The 20139-nt window shown below is 37.1% G+C and overlaps 1 protein-coding gene across 3 annotated transcripts in view; it reads left to right on the top strand.

Annotated features, from left to right (window-relative positions):
• LOC105442566 (hyalin-like) overlaps positions 1-20139 on the top strand; it is a 22265-nt gene extending 2126 nt beyond the window's left edge. Inside the window, exons 3-29 of one of the 3 annotated variants that reach the window (XM_030984035.1) lie at positions 149-397; positions 772-897; positions 1185-1433; positions 2087-2212; positions 2507-2755; positions 3107-3232; positions 3527-3775; positions 4128-4253; positions 5185-5310; positions 6733-7008; positions 7279-7560; positions 7860-8126; positions 8476-8736; positions 9499-9747; positions 10255-10500; positions 10885-10998; positions 11750-11941; positions 12659-12784; positions 13189-13308; positions 13804-13905; positions 14560-14679; positions 15163-15290; positions 15865-16090; positions 16594-16752; positions 17194-17235; positions 18400-18575; positions 19480-20139. In XM_030984035.1, the coding sequence (XP_030839895.1) occupies positions 149-397; positions 772-897; positions 1185-1433; positions 2087-2212; positions 2507-2755; positions 3107-3232; positions 3527-3775; positions 4128-4253; positions 5185-5310; positions 6733-7008; positions 7279-7560; positions 7860-8126; positions 8476-8736; positions 9499-9747; positions 10255-10500; positions 10885-10998; positions 11750-11941; positions 12659-12784; positions 13189-13308; positions 13804-13905; positions 14560-14679; positions 15163-15290; positions 15865-16090; positions 16594-16752; positions 17194-17235; positions 18400-18575; positions 19480-19656 (4889 nt within the window). In that variant the 3' untranslated portion in view covers positions 19657-20139. The remainder of the gene's footprint in view (positions 1-148; positions 398-771; positions 898-1184; positions 1434-2086; positions 2213-2506; positions 2756-3106; positions 3233-3526; positions 3776-4127; positions 4254-5184; positions 5311-6732; positions 7009-7278; positions 7561-7859; positions 8127-8475; positions 8737-9498; positions 9748-10254; positions 10501-10884; positions 10999-11749; positions 11942-12658; positions 12785-13188; positions 13309-13803; positions 13906-14559; positions 14680-15162; positions 15291-15864; positions 16091-16593; positions 16753-17193; positions 17236-18399; positions 18576-19479) is intronic. The other 2 variants (XM_030984036.1, XM_030984037.1) reach the window with 2 other exon arrangements.

Raw genomic sequence — 20139 nt, 5'->3', positions numbered from 1 at the left:
TGGATATACAAATGCACTAATCTGATTTCTAGTCAAATGATCAGGTATGAATGACAGAACATAAAATGCTATTTTTTTTAAATATCTTCTCATTTAAAGCCGGATTTTATGAACAGACAGTTTAATAATAACCAATTCTAATTCACAGGAACTCCGGCAACCAATGTCGTGGTAGATTCTACCACACAAGATTCCATCACACTATCCTGGGCGTCCGTTCCATCAAGTCTCATTTATCAGATTGTGTATAATGACCCCAGTGGAACTCAGTCACAAACAACAACCACTGAAACTACTACCTTGACCAATCTTCTTGAAGGCACTACTTATAACATCACCGTCCTTAGTTTCACCAGTGCAGGACAAACGGAAGTTGGCAGTGTTACTGCGACCACATGTAAGTAACGTAGTTGGAAATACACACAAATTTGCAGTGAAAATGTCCACCCTTCACTGTAATTGATCTCCAAACATGTTCATATTTTAAAACGCTGACTATTTTGAAAGATTATTTGTATCTGAAAACGCACATGTACGTATTATCTTACACACACATTGTGGGAGAGTGTGTGTTTGGGTTAGGGTGAGTGTGTCCATACGTATTCTGAAACTAATTAAGAGAATACAGTAACTGTAGAAAGTGTGTTAATTGAATCATGCTAATAACCTTTTTATTCCCTCATTTGTTATATTTCACAAGACTTGCCAGTAGCCATACCGCGTGTACATATTATTATAATAGAAATGTTTCATTCCTTTCACTTGATACAGCTATGGCAACAAGTACTACGGCATGTAGCAGTGGACCTTGTCAAAACCTTGGGACATGTTTCATTATATCCAATGGATTCACATGCATTTGTCCGGGAGGCTTCACTGGAACTCAATGTGAACTAAGTATGTATTTTGTAACTCTTCAACTGGCAATATAAGTCATTTTCATCAGGTCAGTTATGTTCGTGTCAGCAGTGAGGAATGCCATTTCTGCATTTTTAGGCATAACGGAAGACACGTTTTGAAGTAAACAAATTATACTGACAAGGAAATACATATGCACTAAACTGATTTCAAGTCAACTGATCAGGTATGGATGACAGACCATCAAATGCTCTATTGTATATCTTCTTATTTAAAGCCGAATTTAATGAACAGACTGTTTGATAATCGCCAATTCTAATTTACAGGAATCCCGGCTACCAATGTACTGGTAGATTCTATTACACAAGATTCCATCACACTATCCTGGCCGGCCGTTCCATCAAATCTCATTTATCAGATTGTGTATAATGGCCCCACTGGAACTCAGTCACAAACAACAACTTCTGAAACTACTACCTTGACTGGTCTTCTTGAAGGCACTGCTTATAACATCACCGTCCTTAGTTTCACCAGTACAGGACAAACGGAAGTTGGCAGTGTTGCTGCGACCACATGTAAGTAACGTAAATGAAAATACACAGCATGGTGGAGTGAAAATTTCTTTTTCTTAAACAATGAGACTTTTCAAAGCGCTAAATATTTTAGATTAAATATATATTTGTATATATACGTGCGCATGTAAAAATCCTCCACAAACATTGAGGGTGGGTGTGTGCGTGTGCCGTTAGGGTGGTGTGTCCATACGTATTCTAAAACTAAATGAGAGAATACAGTAACTATAGAAAGTGCGTAAATGGAATCATGCTAATCAATTTTTTTTCCCTCGTTTCCTTTTTACAACATTTTTTATATTTCACATGGCTTGACAGTATATATACCGTTTGTACATAATAACAATAATAATAATATTATTCAATTTTTATATAGCGCTTAATACAAATGTCTCTAAGCGCTTTACAAATATACTATTACCCCGGTCATTGGATTCAGTACTTGCCCGCACACACTGTGTGCACAATCTCCACTCCCTGGGGAGCATTCCAGCCGGGCGTTACTTGACGCTCGCAAGCTGTTTGACCAACAATGAGGGTCGCATCCTACCGGGTACCCATTTAACACCTGGGTGGAGAGTAGCAAGTGCAGGTTAATATCTTGTTACTGTCTTATCATTATAATAAAAATGTTTCATTCCTTTCACTTGCTACAGCTATGGCAACACGTACTACGGCATGTAGCAGTGGACCTTGTCAAAACCTTGGGACATGTTTAAATATATCCAATGGATTCACATGCATTTGTCCGGGAGGCTTCACTGGAACTCAATGTGAACTAAGTATGTATTTTGTAACTCTTGAACTGGCAATTTAAGTCATTTTCATCAGGTCAGTTATGTTCGTGTCCGCAGTGAGGAATGCCATTTCTGCATTTTTAGGCATAGCGGAAGACACGTTTTGAGGCAAATAAATTATACAGTATACTGACAAGGAAATACAAATGTACTAAAGTGATTTCAAGTCAACTGATCAGGTATGAATGACAGACAATCAAATGCTCTATTGTATATCTTCTCATTTGAAGCCGGATTATATGAACAGACTGTTTGATAATCACGAATTCTAATTTACAGGAATCCCGGCTACCAATGTACTAATAGATTCTATTACACAAGATTCCATCACACTATCCTGGCCGGCCGTTCCATCAAATCTCATTTATCAGATTGTGTATAATGGTTCCAGTGGAACTCAGTCACAAACAACAACCACTGAAACTACTACCTTGACCAATCTTCTTGAAGGCACTACTTATAACATCACCGTCCTTAGTTTCACCAGTGAAGGACAAACGGAAGTTGGCAGTGTTACTGCGACCACATGTAAGTAACGTAGTTGAAAATACACAGCATGGCGGAGTGAAAAATTATTTTTCTTAAACAATAAGACTTTTCAAAGCGCTAAATATTTTAGATTAAATATATATTTGTATATATACGCGCGCATGTAAAAATCCTCCACAAACATTGAGGGAGAGTCTGTGCGTGTGCCGTTAGGGTGGTGTGTCCATACGTATTCTAAAACTAAATGAGACAATGCAGTAACTGTAGAAAGTGCGTAAATGGAATCATGCTAATCAATTTCATTCACTCATTTCCTTTGTACATACCGTTTGTACATGTTACTGTCTTATCATTATAATAGAAATGTTTCATTCCTTTCACTTGCTACAGCTATGGCAACAAGTACTACGGCATGTAGCAGTGGACCTTGTCAAAACCTTGGGACATGTTTAAATATATCCAATGGATTCACATGCATTTGTCCGGGAGGCTTCACTGGAACTCAATGTGAACTAAGTATGTATTTTGTAACTCTTGAACTGGCAATTTAAGTCATTTTCATCAGGTCAGTTATGTTCGTGTCCGCAGTGAGGAATGCCATTTCTGCATTTTTAGGCATAACGGAAGACACGTTTTGAGGCAAATAAATTATACAGTATACTGACAAGGAAATACAAATGTACTAAAGTGATTTCAAGTCAACTGATCAGGTATGAATGACAGACAATCAAATGCTCTATTGTATATCTTCTCATTTGAAGCCGGATTATATGAACAGACTGTTTGATAATCACGAATTCTAATTTACAGGAATCCCGGCTACCAATGTACTAATAGATTCTATTACACAAGATTCCATCACACTATCCTGGCCGGCCGTTCCATCAAATCTCATTTATCAGATTGTGTATAATGGTTCCAGTGGAACTCAGTCACAAACAACAACCACTGAAACTACTACCTTGACCAATCTTCTTGAAGGCACTACTTATAACATCACCGTCCTTAGTTTCACCAGTGAAGGACAAACGGAAGTTGGCAGTGTTACTGCGACCACATGTAAGTAACGTAGTTGAAAATACACAGCATGGCGGAGTGAAAAATTATTTTTTCTTAAACAATAAGACTTTTCAAAGCGCTAAATATTTTAGATTAAATATATATTTGTATATATACGCGCGCATGTAAAAATCCTCCACAAACATTGAGGGAGAGTCTGTGCGTGTGCCGTTAGGGTGGTGTGTCCATACGTATTCTAAAACTAAATGAGAGAATACAGTAACTGTAGAAAGTGCGTAAATGGAATCATGCTAATCAATTTCATTCACTCATTTCCTTTGTACATACCGTTTGTACATGTTACTGTCTTATCATTATAATAGAAATGTTTCATTCCTTTCACTTGCTACAGCTATGGCAACAAGTACTACGGCATGTAGCAGTGGACCTTGTCAAAACCTTGGGACATGTTTAAATATATCCAATGGATTCACATGCATTTGTCCGGGAGGCTTCACTGGAACTCAATGTGAACTAAGTATGTATTTTGTAACTCTTGAACTGGCAATTTAAGTCATTTTTCATCAGGTCAGTTATGTTCGTGTCCGCAGTGAGGAATGCCATTCCTGCATTTTTAGGCCTAACGGAAGACACGTTTTGAGGCAAATAAATTATACATTATACTGACGAGGAAATACAAATGTACTAAAGTGATTTCTAGTCAAATGGTAAGGTATGAATGACAGACCATTAAATGCATTATTGTATATCTTCTCATTTGAAGCCGGATTTTATGAACAGACTGTTTGATAATCGCCAATTCTAATTTACAGGAACCCCGGCAACCAATATAATGGTAGATTATATTACACAAGATTCCATCACACTATCCTGGCCGGCCGTTCCATCAAATCTCATGTATGATATTGTGTATATTGACCCCGACGGAATTCAGTACAAAGCACCAGCAGATACTGAAACTGCTACCTTGACCAATCTTCGTGAAAGCACTATTTATAACATCACCGTCGCTGGTTTCACCAGTGCAGACGGGTGGAAGTTGGCACTGTTCTTGCGACCACGTAGTAACGTAGCTGGAAATACACACAAATGCGCAGTGAAAATGTCCACCCCTTCACTATAATTGATCTCCGAAAATGTTCATATTTGAAAAACGCTGACTATTTTTCTAAAAACGCACATGAACATTATCTTACACACACATTAAGGGAGAGTGTCTGCTTGCGCGGGTTTGGGTTAGTTTGTCCATACTTATTCTAAAACTAATTAAGAGAATACGGTAAGTGGAGAAAGTTCGTAAATGGGATTATGCTAATCAATTTTATTCCCTCATTTCCTTTTTACAACATTTGTTTATATATTTTACATGGCTAGACGTACCGTTTGTACGTGTTACTGTGTTATCAATCATTATAATAGAAAAGTTTCGTTTCCTTGACTTAATACAGCTATTGCAACAAGTACTGCAGTTTGTAGCAGCGGACCTTGTCAAAACCTTGGGACGTGTGTCGCAATTTCAAATGTATTCACATGCATTTGTCGTGAAGGCTTCACTGGAACTCAATGTGAACTAAGTATGTATTTTGTAAGATATGTTTTTGGATGCCCTAAACACAGTTTAAGGCCCGGTCCCACTGCACTTACGGATGCAAAGAGGATGTAAAACGTAAACAAAACTTGCCATCCGTTGGAAAACGCTATGCATCCGTTGTGTACTCATCGCATACGTGTTTCATACGCTCTATCCATCGAGCATCCGTCCACTGTGATTTCATCCGCGCAAAAAGTTTTGAGCTGCACAAAACTTTTAGAACGGATGAACTTCCGCCGTGTACGATGTAAATCCGCGACAAATACGAGCAACAAACGTTCTATGTCCGTTATCATCCGTTAAACGTCCGCTGTATCCTCTCTGCATCCTCTGGGCATCATCGCAACTCACATCCGCTGCAGCTGAAAACGGAAAGAGGGAGAAAAGATAAGGTACATGGAACGTATATATATCGTTAGTAGCACGGAAATAGAAAGGATGTAAGCGTATGCATCTCGTATATAAAGTATTCAAAGCTATCATCCACTTCCATCCGCTTTCATCCGCTAGGCTTCTGATGAACATCCGTTTAACATCCCCGCTACATACTACCAACGTCCGTTATTTTCCGTTCTGTTTTCGCAAATTTTGTCCATTTCTGGAGCGGATGAAACGGATGGAGCCAACCGCGAAATTTTGCTCGTCCGCTGTGTCCTTTATGCATACGTTTTGTGTCCATCGGCCAGTGGGACCGGGCCATTAGATAGAATACATCCAGTGGAACATAAGTTTTAATGAACACGATCGCACAGTTTCCTCCCCCGAATCCTACTAATTCAGTAGCCTAATGTGTCATCTATTTTGACACAAATATCCGAACATGTTTTCTTTGGCAGTAATATACGGCATTGAAATTGGTCTTGGAGTTGGTTTCTTGAAAGTCTTTGTGGTCGAAGTAATTGATAGTTGTTCATCTTCTCATTGTAACATGTATTGATAGTATATTACATCAAAGACTACTTGTAAGAAAACAAGTGCATTGCATAAGATACAAAATACGTCTCATCACATATTATATCATGATGTTATAGTTATCTCGTTAAACAAAAAATCTTACCTCGTGCTTCTTGCATCTAACGTGTCAATGTATTGCCCTAACAAAATAGCATATTATCTCTTTAAAAGAAATTACTCATATCTTCATACACTCATTTAACTTATGTATATGACTGAAAATAAGTTAATTTTTCGACACAAGTGATATTTTCTTTCTCATTCTCTTGATTATTTTCATTTAAAGTTTGTAATATATCGTAGATATTGTCTGTATAAATTTTAAAGTGAATAGAAGAAATGAAAGCACTTTGATTTGAAATTAAATATCCAATCCCAAATTTTTTGAGGGGAAGATTGTAATATTAATAGTGATAATATTATCATTACCTTTCATCTCTTCCATATATAGTTCCTCTCGGCACATCACTTGATGTGTCTGATCTGGGGACAGACTTCATCACGTTGACTTGGGAAAATGATCCTTCACAGAATATTGTGTCATACGTCCTTACTCTCTTTGATGAAACTGGAACGACTGAAGTATTCCCGGAGCAACCATTAGCTCCTGAACCAACACTCACTTATCAATTCACGGGACTTCAGCCTGGTACCAAGTATACAGTAGACGTCGACGTCATAGTCGGTCTGATTAGAAATCAGTTTGCATTAGAAATGTTTTACACTCGTAAGTTGATGAAGAAATGCTTATCTATTGACTTTTATAAAAACATATTGAAATATTTGCTTTACTGTGAACCAAATTAAAACAAAGCCAAAGTTTTCATGTTAAGAAATATTCAATGTATTTTATTTGTGTTTCAGAAATAAAGTTATAATCAAGCTAAATGGAAAAACCAATAAATGCAACATCTTAAATTATATGTTTGTGATGTCTTCCCGCAATTCCATGATGATTACCGAAAGACTGACATTTGAAATGATTGATCTCGCATAGGACCCAAGCCGCCAGAGAACATTATCCTGTACACTCTGAGCAATGCAATCTCTTTCTTAAGATGGGATCCTCCCTCTTCTCCTGACAACTACTTCGAGGGCTACCGGGTAGCTTACCAGGACCTTTCTCCTGGGCCTGTCGTTCAGACTGCCCTTCCGTCTGCAGTTGGAAGCCATGTTATAGATGGCCTACAGGACGGTGTGGCGTACGACTTCACAGTACTCACCACCATCGGTCAAACTACTACAAGTCTATTCGCAGAATTCCCTATTATCACTCTTGGTGAGTATAACCCTATTTCTGCCGTTATCTATTTATTTCTCGTACTCAATAGGATACCAGGAGATTCACAATTATACCAAGATGCATTATAATATTGAGCCAACAATTAGATATACATGTTATTATGAGGTGTCGAGATATGACAGTCAAGTGGTCCTGCATGCCTTCATTCTTGACTTTATAAAATAGATATATCACTTTGTAGCATCTGCCAAGTTTGTCTTTCAAGAAGCAAAGCCATTACGATAAGATAATTAAATTATAAAAACAAATAAATAATTAACCCACACTTTGTGCAGGTTCGTCAGCCAATGTAAGCGTTGGGGCGGTAACAGCCCGGGAACTGGAAGTTTACTGGACTATCCCGCAAGTCTACGCACAGTCTTATGTGGTTCATCTATTCAACGAGGGTGGCACGGAGGAACATACCAGGACTGCCGGCGTCGAGAATATGTCCGTAGTCTTCCAAAATCTAACTGCCGACACCGTGTACGTAGCTATTGTCGAGACCGTTTCTGCATCCTCACAATTGTCTTACGTTGTCGGATGGGATCTAGCAAAAACAAGTAAGACTTATACCACAGACATACCATCAAACCGTTACCAAACGCATGGTTTCTTGATCATGGTAATTCGGTACAGTGTAATTTTTTCCTCGTCTTTTATCGCTCTTGTATTGTTTTACTATTTGAATGGGGTATTAGTCATAAACTGCAGTTTTATTCAAACAAAATCTATATAATTCCACTCCGAAAGGAAACTAATGAAAACTACTGCGGATTTAGTATGAGTAGGAGTTCACATTCTTATGTTGAGTGACCATCCTTGACTTTAAATGACCATGAAAAGTACCTTTCACTACAATATGACTTCACTTTTCATTCAAACATTAATCCAGAAATATTGTTCTCTCAGATGTTTTGTCGGGTTCAACCGTGAGTGTGGTAAACACAGATTCTACTACAGCGACCCTTTCATGGGCTGCTGTCCCGACAGCTACCGGCTATGTGATATCTTACATCAGCCAAGATGTTGGAGACACAGGAACCTTCACACTATCCTCACCTACTACCACAGCTACCGTGCCTGATCTCCAATCAGGTACAACGTATACATTTGCTGTGGTAGCAGCCACTACACCTCTGACCAATGTGGGAACTGCTGTTGGTACTACAAGTAAGAAGTAATTCGGTGATATATATAAATAAATATATATGTTTCTTCATGTGGATCATTTTGTTCAGAGTATAACAGACTATACACACATACTCCACTCCAGATATTGAACAAATTGTTGTGCTATTACCTTGGTCTTAGTCGAGCTTTAATGATACGGTTTCAAGATAATAAATCTTTATTTTACATGAATCATGGGGTATCAGCGAAAGTACCGGTTGTAGATATTTGTGTTGCCGAAGGACGTTGATGGCGTGGCAGTATAAGGTAGAAAACAAAATACGTTTTAACGTAATATAAGTAAATTCGTTTTCTATGTGTGACCTCGAATTTCTGAATCCAATGAGGTTAAGCCGGACAGAAATCAATAATATCATTTATATTCATGTCTAGTGATGTCTTTCTTCCCTGATGAGTGAAACGCACTCTTTCTTTATTAAATTGGCCTTGACAGATTTCTTTGTTCTACAAGAACTATAGACAAAATGTTCTTGAAAAACTGTCCCAAACTCTCGCTCGTGGAAAATTGTTACCCTTTTATCAATACCAATCTCTCTTAAACTGCCCGTCTCTTCGAAGTAAGAAAAGTATCCGTTTGACGATAATGCCACCACTTTCGCTGCTATGTGGATCATGTTGACATTTCCTTTCGATCGCATTCTATTTAACGCATAATGTCACGAATTTGATTGTAAGTTCAGACGATCATTTACCAAAGCATATATCTGTATACTTCTTTCAAACTTTTCACGCCAATTACAGCATTTTCCTCGGAAGTGTTGGTTGATGAGGTAACGTTCAATGCGATCAGGCTCTCCTGGACCAATATCCCTGATAGCTTCTTTTACCAGGTCGCCTATCGGGACCAGAATGGGCCTGGTGGACAGTTTGGGTCCATTACAAATACTGCAATCATCGAGGGTCTGGCCTCGTCTACCGCCTACAATATCACGGTCCTCGCTTTCACATCCGCTGGACAAGTTGAAGTGGGATCTGTAACAGTCTTAACGGGTAATGGATGTTCGTTTAGTGTTTTATGCCATTTTCTGTACAAGCTGTACTTCAAAAGGTTTCCAGGAAACATCAGATATTAATTTTTGACTACACCTGGTCTTTAGGTTTGTTTCCTCATTATTAAAATTATGGAATGATTTTGAAATGATGTAATAAAAATGCCTTAACATATAAGTTATAATTAAAAAAAAACCTTGTGGTCCATTATGTATAATTGTATTAGTCTTTGTTCTGTTGAAAGAATAACGAATAGTGCAAAAGAAATCAAAATATTGGTAAGCTTTCTCATTTTTGTTTTGTTTAATTCCGGTAAAAAGCAATTATTTTCAGTGCACAATTCGTTACATTCCAAACACTCGCAACTGAACGTATAAAGACGTGTCATATTTTCCTGTGCCATTTATTTTGCAATACCTTTCTGTACCAACACGCCTATAGTTCTGACTGCGTTGTAAACTATCTTACAATACTAACAAGTGCAATTTATATATGACATTGTTACAGAAATTGAATCAACAGTTGCAGTTATCTCCAGAACAACAGATACTATCGTCCTCACTTGGGACCCTCTCCCAGGCGCTCTGGTGTACACGATCAACTACACTGATGGGGTCAGTAGCAATGTTGGCCAGTCGTTTGACTCTTTTGCTACGATCTCTGGTCTAATGCATAATACCACGTATGAATTTTCGGTGAGGGGTTTTGGACAGTCGGGTGAGGTGAATCTTGGATCTGCGTCAACCCTTACAGGTACGAGAAATGTCAACGTCTCAACCCAGTCAGAACAATTTACCTAATTTTTCCAAGTTTGGAACGGAAACATATACGAGCAATACTTAGTGTAAGAATCCACCATTCCGTAATATGTTTGAAAGAGTTCAAACTATTAGTTTTCCAATTCAGAACTATCCGTTTCAGATACGTGATTTATTGAAATAAAAATATAGCTTTTAAAAGTACCAATAAAATAAAGCGTATATCTTTCCCATATTTGAAGAAGAAAAAAAAATTCTACACGAAATGGTAGTAATACCTTGGTTTATTAAAGCAAACTTTCAATCCACTGGATGTGAAGTAGCCTCAGAGACATAACCGTTATTACCTGTGTTGATCATTAACTTCTCATCTCACTAGCCCCTGATACCTGCGCTTCATCACCCTGTCTGAATGGAGGGCAGTGTCTGAATGATTTCTCGAGCTTTTCCTGCCAATGTGATGTCGGATATCTCGGTGCTTTCTGTGAAACGGGTGAGATGAAATAATATTGTACTATTGAGTTTCGTTTTGTTTTGATGATTATACTATTGGGGTAGGATTTATGTCAATAAACTTTCTTATTTTATATGAATAGGAAAGAGAGAAATGATTCGATTCAAACAACAATGTAAGGGTCGGATTAAAGTAAAGTTTTTTTTACATCAACCTTCATATCTTCCGGACGATTGAATTGGTTTTCTTGTAACAAATGATAGGGGTAAATATTTAACTAGATCAACAACATGAAGCTCGTTCGGTAACGCTCACAATTCTTTAGAATTACAAAACATAGTAATTTTATATAGCTAATATTCTAAATCGATTCGACTACGATCAGCACTGATTTGCTCAAATCTGTCGATCGTAAAAGGTAAGGGCTTATTCGCAATGAAAATTATTATAACTTTTGCAAGGAAAGCTCGCAGTATAACGCAGGGAAATATACTACGTCTATCACGCAAAATTGCCGGGAAGGAACGTTGCATGAAGCGTAGCTTGATGGGGATATTTTGTGAGCAATTTATTTTGGGGGGTAATTTAAAGACCTGGGGCCCGTCTTACAAAGAGTTGCGATTGATCCGAATCGATCGTAAGTCCTCCAATCAATCGCAAGTTTGCAGTCTCCTATCTCTTATGTACATACTTGCGGTTGATATCAACTCTTTGTAAGACAGGGCCCTGGCATCCATAAGAACACTTTAGTTTAAACATATCTAAATAACCTGATTACGTCTGTTCACAGCGATCCAGTGCGTTATACCTCCAATGCCTGATGCCCTCAATTCCTTTGATGGATTGTGTAACGGACCTTCAATCATCGATTTTGGCCATAGCTGTACATACCGCTGTGATCTGGGCTTTATCATCAGGGGCCAGACTACATTATCCTGCCAACCTAATGGAACACTTGATGGAACGTTCCCGACCTGTGAAGGTAGTCTAGATATGTGAACATCTTTCGATCTCACCATTTGCACTGTCATTTGCGTATCTTCGTCTGGTTATAGGTTAATCTAGGCCTTCTTAGCATGTTCTGATTAAATTGTGATAACCGAAATATTATATGAACATCTTTCGATTTCACCATTTGCACTGTCAGTTGTGTATCTTCGTCTGGTTATAGGTTAATCTAGGCCTTCTTGGCATGTTTTGATTTAAATTTGATAACCGAAATAAAAATCCAAATGAGATCCTTCATTTATAAGAAAAGTTTTTAAAAAAGTGACCGGAGGGCATGTGATACTCTTATATATAACCTGTTTTCACCTAAGAGGGTAAGTATGATCTATACAAGATGGAAAGGTTGAAACTATTATAAATAAAATTATCAAGGAATATATTTGCAAATCTTTAATATATATCGAAGATCTTAGACCAGGATTTCATATCCCTGTAATCATGGAAGTGAAAACCTATAAAGTATACCTAATTAGCACGTATCTCATGTATACATTTTGAACCAGCACCTGACAGAACACAACAAATCTATATTATACTTCATAAGATTATCTTCCAAATACAGATCTATTAGAATTCTATCAGCTTGAAATATCCTTCCAAACACCCTCGTATTTTGTTTCTAACTGGAACTGTATGAGGTTCTAAATGATAATAGATTCCAATAATTTCGAATAATTGTTTTCATTTATAGATTTGAACGAATGCAGCAACGGTTTGATGTGTGAGGATCCGAATAGTTTCTGTCTCAACAATGTGGGGTCCTTCATGTGTGTTTGTAATGGCGGATTTCAACTCATGCCTGATGGGACATGTCAAGGTATGAACACATATCCAGTTTTTTTTAAAGAAATTTACAAAAACATTCTTTAAATAAAACTGTTTGCATTATTATCTTATATTACTGATTATTTATAAAGGTAAGAACACATATCCACATCGTGGTTTTATTGTAATGAATATATCCATTGTAACTTAATAATGTTTTGGAAAAAGACATTCGAAATTTTCTCTCGCCAAAGGGAAGCGCTAGGCATATACCATGACTATTAGAAACGTCAATTTTTAGAAAGTGCATCATTGTCATGTTTTTTTTTCTTCAACCCGACGAAATGTCACATAATTCGTCGTACCTTATTCAGTATCTAATCTAACGATGGCATGTTCCACAGTTGATGTGAATTGGGGGTCAATCATGATACTTTCTTGTGTTTTTATGGACAGCATCTACTACTATTGCCTGCACGGCTGATCTTTGTCAGAATGGAGGTACATGTCTTGCAGATGTCAACCGTTTGACGTGTGCATGCCCTGTAGGATTTACAGGGCCTGTCTGTGAAATAGGTAAGGACAGATATTAAAAGCAAATTCTTTTTAATAGTGTACTAATTTCATTCGGGATTCATATCATGTTCTTGGAAGAAGTTGCCGAACAACAGAACAAAAGTGAGGAATGCATTGTCTTAGGTCATTGAAACGTACATACACAATAATTGTTTCAATTCTTATTTAGAATCGTTTTAGGCTTATATTTTGGAATTACCATCATTCATTGCGAAGATTTTCCGAAATCTTATCGAATGATGTTAATTGCAGTATGGTACGAATACAATTCTTTGGTCTCAGAGCGCCTCTGAAAAGGAAACTATAGATGCAGCGCTATGCAAATTCTAATGTGGGTTCGATTTGGATTTGATTACCATTCATGTTGCTTGAATTATAATCTGTACCAATTGTGAGGCTATTCCCGTCCATGGAATACGTGTTTTAAGATGACCTTAGCATCATTAATTTGTTTTCATTTTAATAAAGGATTTCTGTAATTTCCTTTTTTTCAAGATTTATCATGCGGTGGAGTCTCATGTGGTTCTTCTCAGGTGTGTGTCAATGAACAATGTACGTGCCTCGATGGTTTCATACTTGAAGCAGGATTGTGCCAAAGTAAGTAGAAATTAATTATTATGAATTTGAAGTTATTGATTTCGTGGAGCAAGCACTACGTACTTTGTAATAAAAGTAGTGAAAGAAAAAAAAAGTTCATTTTTTTGATAGCCGATAAATACACAGCTTAGAAAAGTGTTATCACATTGAAATATATTGATATGTATAATAAATTAACATAAACGGGTATTGATTGCTTTTAAAAGCCTTATCTTACTTCTTCCACTTACGAAGCCAGCGACAATGTAAATTCACAAGTACAAGATGAATAACTTCGATATACTAATGATACTTGGTAGATGGTTGATCCATAATTTTATCTAAATCAAAGCGTCATGGCTTCAGAATACTTGGATTATCATCTGATTGTCTAGATGTCAAGGCTCGTTGTGTAACGTGTATAATTTAGGCTATGGGATACCTATTAGGGGTAATAATAATGACTTTTTATTCTCTTATAAGAAAAAGATAACCATCAGTTCATATTCGTATCAGAGCTAATTATCTGTTTCTTTGGTCAACAAATTCCATTTGCTTTTGTTTCTCCTCATGATTATATTCATTTGTACAGTCAAAATCTCACCACAAAGAGAGAATAATTTATGATCTTTACGTATTGATAAAAATAGCTATCTGTGATTTTGAATTTGATAGGCTCTTGTTCTCCGTCTTGCGATTTCGTCACTGAGATATGTTTAGAGACCTTGAGAGGCTTTGAATGTCACTGTAGACCAGAAAGAGAGAGAAGCTTCTGGACTGGACTCTGTATTCTTAGTAAGTTGTAAAGGGATGTGTGTGTGTGGGGGGGGGGGGGGGGAGACACGCGCAATGGCTTCTTAAGCTATCTTCTGAAGTCTAACTTTAAGTCTATCATTGCATATTGCAGCTTTCTATGGTAAGTCTGGTAAAGATTCATGTTTTTATAGAGGTTTTAGTGAATATAAGTTTCCATCTGTATGTCTACGAAAAGCATGCAGTGTATAGTGTTTACACACATTACTATAAATATAAAATAGTGTAAAAATGTATCATTGCACATATAAGTAAGTAATAATTAGTGTAACTCTTCACAGGTATTATGCGATACGTATCTCTCTGAAATTTTCCTACTCATGTCGTATCATGGTTATTTATGAATTATATTAATTATTTAGAATCACTTGTAATGGGGATCAGGGATGACTTTTTCCTTCGAATCTTAATACTGTTCCTATTTATCCTATACCTTTCACTTGATCCATTTTTGGTACCTCAAAGGAAGTAGAGCTTTTGTCTCGGTGTTCACTATTGATGAACTCAGTGGGTCTCCGGTGGACTTCAATCCTTCGTTCGCTGATCCCACTAGCCTCGCTTTTCAGAATGGATCCGACGCAGTCACTGGTCTAGTGAGTATGATCATGCACGGCACCATTTAGAATTGCTCTAAGAGTACTTCACATGCTTTTAAGGGACGTCCACCCTGATATTAAATTGATTTTAATAGAAGCAAAAGAATGAGATAAACAACTCAGTGACAGTTTGAGCAAAAACCGATTAAAAAATGAGAAAGCTATGAATATTTGATTGGCAACTCTGTTGCGACGTTTACCTCCCATACGCACTGTACTAAAAACAAATTATATTTTCCCTTAAGAACATTTTCGATCATACATTATCCACCGAAAATTGATTGCTCACGTTTTTTACAACCACTGTAAGCAAACTATATGAATCGAACGACAAACGAAGATAAAGACCACATAGGCATTACTGCCCAATTGATTAGCTTTGTATGTTTGTCTATCATGTCCTGTTCTGCTGCAAATGAGCAAATAGAACATAAAGCCCACAGACATTGGTATCTTGTAACGTTTTTAAAAGTAAAATTAATAAATAAGAAGGAAAAATCTCTACGATGAGACAATATACATATATATTTTTTTAAACGGGAAACGTGATTTTCTACCCACCATTCTGCAGTTACCTCTAGCATTTGAGTCCGGTGGGATGCCAGGCGTCATCAGTGTAGATGTCGGCGGCTTTTTCCAGGGTAGTCTGATGTGTGAGATAATAGTATACGTGGGCCAAGACTTTCATGGTTCCGAGTCCGACCTGAAAAAGGTCCTACAGCCAAATGAAACTTCACCTCGCTTCGCTGATGATACCCGCGAATTGCTAATTCGGAGAAACTCTGTCACTGTTCATGGTATGACTCTTCTTGTTATGCACGGCCATGCTGAAGAACAGCCATTGGCTAAAGTATCCCACCGTGTTAAAATAAAATAAACAAACAAACAAACAATACTATTTTTGTTCCGCTTTAAAAGAAATTAAGATAGACATGTAAAAAGGGAAAATAAACAGCATTTATAAATATTCAAATGTTATTATCTCTATAATATTGTTTCAGTATCTGAACATTGAGACTAGCAAAATACAGAACAAATATCTTTACCATAATATGCATTAATGTACTCAATTTTTAAATAACGAGAGGTCATTACTTCTACTTATTGACGACGGCTGCATATTTGTTTGAATTTATCAAATCTCTCAATTCTACATGATATTGCATCGGAATATAAAACCCAGATGATGCATTTTCTTGATTTCCTCCATTATGACTTTATTGAAGCAGGGTTTCTGCTACAGGGTTTGATGTCATTGGCGTCTCCAATTCCTCATATGTTTCGTCTTTCATCTTAATAGAGATTACCACCATCAATCTGTGTGAAGCTCCCGAGCTCAACGACTGTTCCGTGAATGCTGTATGTATGGATGGGGATGGAATCGGCTATATCTGTATGTGTATGGAGGGCTATATGGACATCTTTCCGGAATCATTGCCTGGACGCTACTGCGTGGAAGGTGATTATTAAAATCCCTATGAACGGGCTCGGCCTAGCTCGGCACCATGGCAGACTCAGCATCAGCGATTCAGTCTCAAGAGATGTACTCTGAGCCTAGATCTCGTGTTTTAGAGAATTTCAGCTTTCAACAATTTCAACATTGCCTCATGAGTAACTTAACTACTTTGCAGACTATTAACCCCAAAACGTGTACAATTATGTTTTTAGAAGACGTATTCGAGATTTATTTTAGATTTCAACAACCCTTCCATGAGGGGCGTCGATATATGGCGCTGGTTCTGCTCATAACCTTATCTGTGAAATAGATTTTAAACAATAATGAAATACACACCATCCAATTATCTACACTTGCTTGTTTGTTACCCTCTCATGTGCACCAGACATATATTCTCTATTTATCTTTGTATTATCTTGTTTACATCTTCTTACCGTTTGATAGATACCTATTCAACCAACGCACCAGGAACAGACCAAGTACCAGGTAGGCATCCGTCTTTCATGTCTGTTATTTGCTGTTTCCAATGTAAATTCTTACGTTAGCATGTAACAAATATGACGGCGTTCTCACAAAGATATTCACATTGTCTTCTCTAACAGAAACGTACAATACACATGCAAATAAATTTTAATGTTAATGAGTATTGCCTTCTCAGGATTTGTTTGAAAAAAACTTCGTAAACAAGAATAATTGTTTGGAATTATAGTGGACATCAATATAAATATTTAAATTTTACCATTGATCAAAATATACATTTGTTAATTGTCTAGGTACATCTGACAGTTTTCGATTTAATTTAAGTCCCCACTGCACTACTTGAAGGTAGTACAAAGTTTTGGGAAATTTTGAAAATTGGGTGGATAGTGAATCTTTACAATTTTGATATATTTGGATGCCCCTGTGGATGTATTATAAGCACTAACAAAATTAACCCCTAAAACACTTCTATTTTCGAGAAAAAATTGAATATAAAAATTTACCGGTGCTCCCGGTAAATTTTAAATATATTTCAAATAGCGCCTACGGCCGTACAATGGTAGCTGCGACCATGACAATCTCAGCATGTGTAGTTGTGATATATAATTTCCAAAGGGGAATAGCTAATCGGTCGGTTTTAGTCATGAAACATTGCTTTATTGTGTGTGTGTGTGTATTTGGGTTTTTACAGACGTGTATCAATCAGATATGATTATTTACGTCTAGGGACCGACTTTTAACGTCACCATCCGAAAGACGTGACTCAGTTTCGAACCTGCGTTCTCGGCTGAATCAGTTTGTAACTTCCACTGTTAGCTGGATTACAGGCGCACGCCACAGCTTAATTAATATCTTGACCTTGAGAGGGCGCTATACAACATAAAGAGTTTATTATTTACAATTTTATGACTTTAGACTCGATTTCAAACGGGACAATGATCAATGAATATTCTAGGAACGTATATGCTTCCAATAAGTTAATTTGAACCAAATTCATGACCCCATACCAAACTTTGTAATACCTTTAAAATCTACTTGCGCCCTCTATACTGCCAACAATGCCTAAGCGGTACCCGTTGACCCCCTATGATGACCTCGCAAGGAGGTCTAATCCCTGTATGCCATAGGGGCTTTAAGCACGTGTTGTTTCTCTTCTCTCCCTGATGACAGGAACAGGTCTTGACAAGAGGAGTCTTTTCATCGGCCTAGTTTCATCCGTTGCCATAGTAATCCTACTCGTTGTGACCGTGTTCTGCTTTAACCTTATTCGCATTCATCGTGAGGAATACAAGGTTAAAAGACGGGCTGCTGCTCCAGAGCACAACCTTGACGTCAAACCTCCTGAGGTATGCTAACCTATCAACACGATTGAAAAGACTTTCAGAAGATATTAAAGCATTTAACAGTTTTAATAGCCTTGTCGATCGCTTATTGAAATGTACAAACGATACAATGACGTATTTCGTATTCTGAACATGATTTCTATGGGATATTATGATAGGGTATTTAAGGTCCTCTTGAGTTGTTTTTCTTAAAAGTTGTTGCCCCTTTTACTGATGATGCAAAATATCAATTTTTATTTTGAACCCGCTATGTTTCAATGGCAAGGCGCTAATGCATGAAAGAAATTCTGCGTACAGAGTTTCTTTTTACCCCACCTGCATGGATTTAGAGTGGACAGTTTAAGATTAGAGTGTCTTTTGCTAATAATCATGTGGCTAATTTATTATGAAACACGGGTACACACTGCATTACACCCAGTTAAGATGCAATGGGTTGATACGGAACAGAATGAAGGAATAACACACATTGCAGAATGACATATAATTTATGATACGAAACCATTCAGTCACGTGGGTGAGACGATTATATTTCGCTATAATTTAAATCATGTTTCGCTCACATTCTAGTTCAATTGTTATTCACTTGACAAGATGCACTTGTATATGGGGTAAATGATTAGTAATTGGGTGAAGATAAAGTATTTCTAAAGAAAATAACAATTGATTTTTCAAGTCTTCAAATATATTAGCGACACCGCATCTATTATAGCTTTGATAAATTGGCGACACCATATTTATCATAGATTTGATGTAGTGTTGTAACCACACAAGAATCGCCTCCTGCAGTTAGTGCTCAACCTCCTGAGTGGAGGAAGGATAAACATGATAAAGATGAAGTATGGATGTACCGTTCATTTAACGAAATAATTAATCAGCACATTTTCTGTCATCTCTCGGCTTTTTCTAGGGCTGTGTTCAATCCTCGGTTCCTGATGTGTTCTTCAAGAAATCCAGCCCTGCCGATCATACTTATATCAACGCTAATCCGCAACTAGATCAACAATATCCATCTAATTTTAACCTGGAGGCAAGTAATTGTACTATGGTCATGGATATCCTGCAAGCTGAGGAGGACGGTAATTGATCTAAACAAGACCACAACGTTTAAAATAAAATGTTTCCTTTTCGGAAAATAGACGGTAGTATGGAGAATTAAAAACAAACAAACATTATAAATTATTGTTATTGCTGTATATACATGTATCTTGCTTCAGTTAGGACTTTGATCAGTAAACTTAAAATGTTTATTCAGTATAGCTGTATAGTTTTTTTTACAGTTTTATGGAGGTGCCGTGGTTTTGGAAAGAGTACTCTAGGCTGACCGGGTTCGAATCCAGACATCGTCTCTTCTCCGACTTCCCTTATATTATGCATGCAAAACGTTTACAAAATTGCCCTACTGTCTGTATAGTTGTCACATACATTAACAATTTTTCATAAAACTTGCTGCAGATAAGAACTACCACAGTAATATAATAAATAAGCATACAGCAAATCAAACACGATGACTCCAGTTTTATGTAATATAATGTTAATGTTAACAATGATGACATATTTCTAGAACAAT

Source organism: Strongylocentrotus purpuratus, unplaced genomic scaffold, assembly GCF_000002235.5.
Source record: "Strongylocentrotus purpuratus isolate Spur 01 unplaced genomic scaffold, Spur_5.0 spur5_scaffold_14, whole genome shotgun sequence".
Classification (NCBI taxonomy): Eukaryota; Metazoa; Echinodermata; class Echinoidea; order Camarodonta; family Strongylocentrotidae; genus Strongylocentrotus; species Strongylocentrotus purpuratus.
Note: the sequence above shows the minus strand (reverse complement) of the source record. Positions and strands in the feature narration are given on the sequence as shown.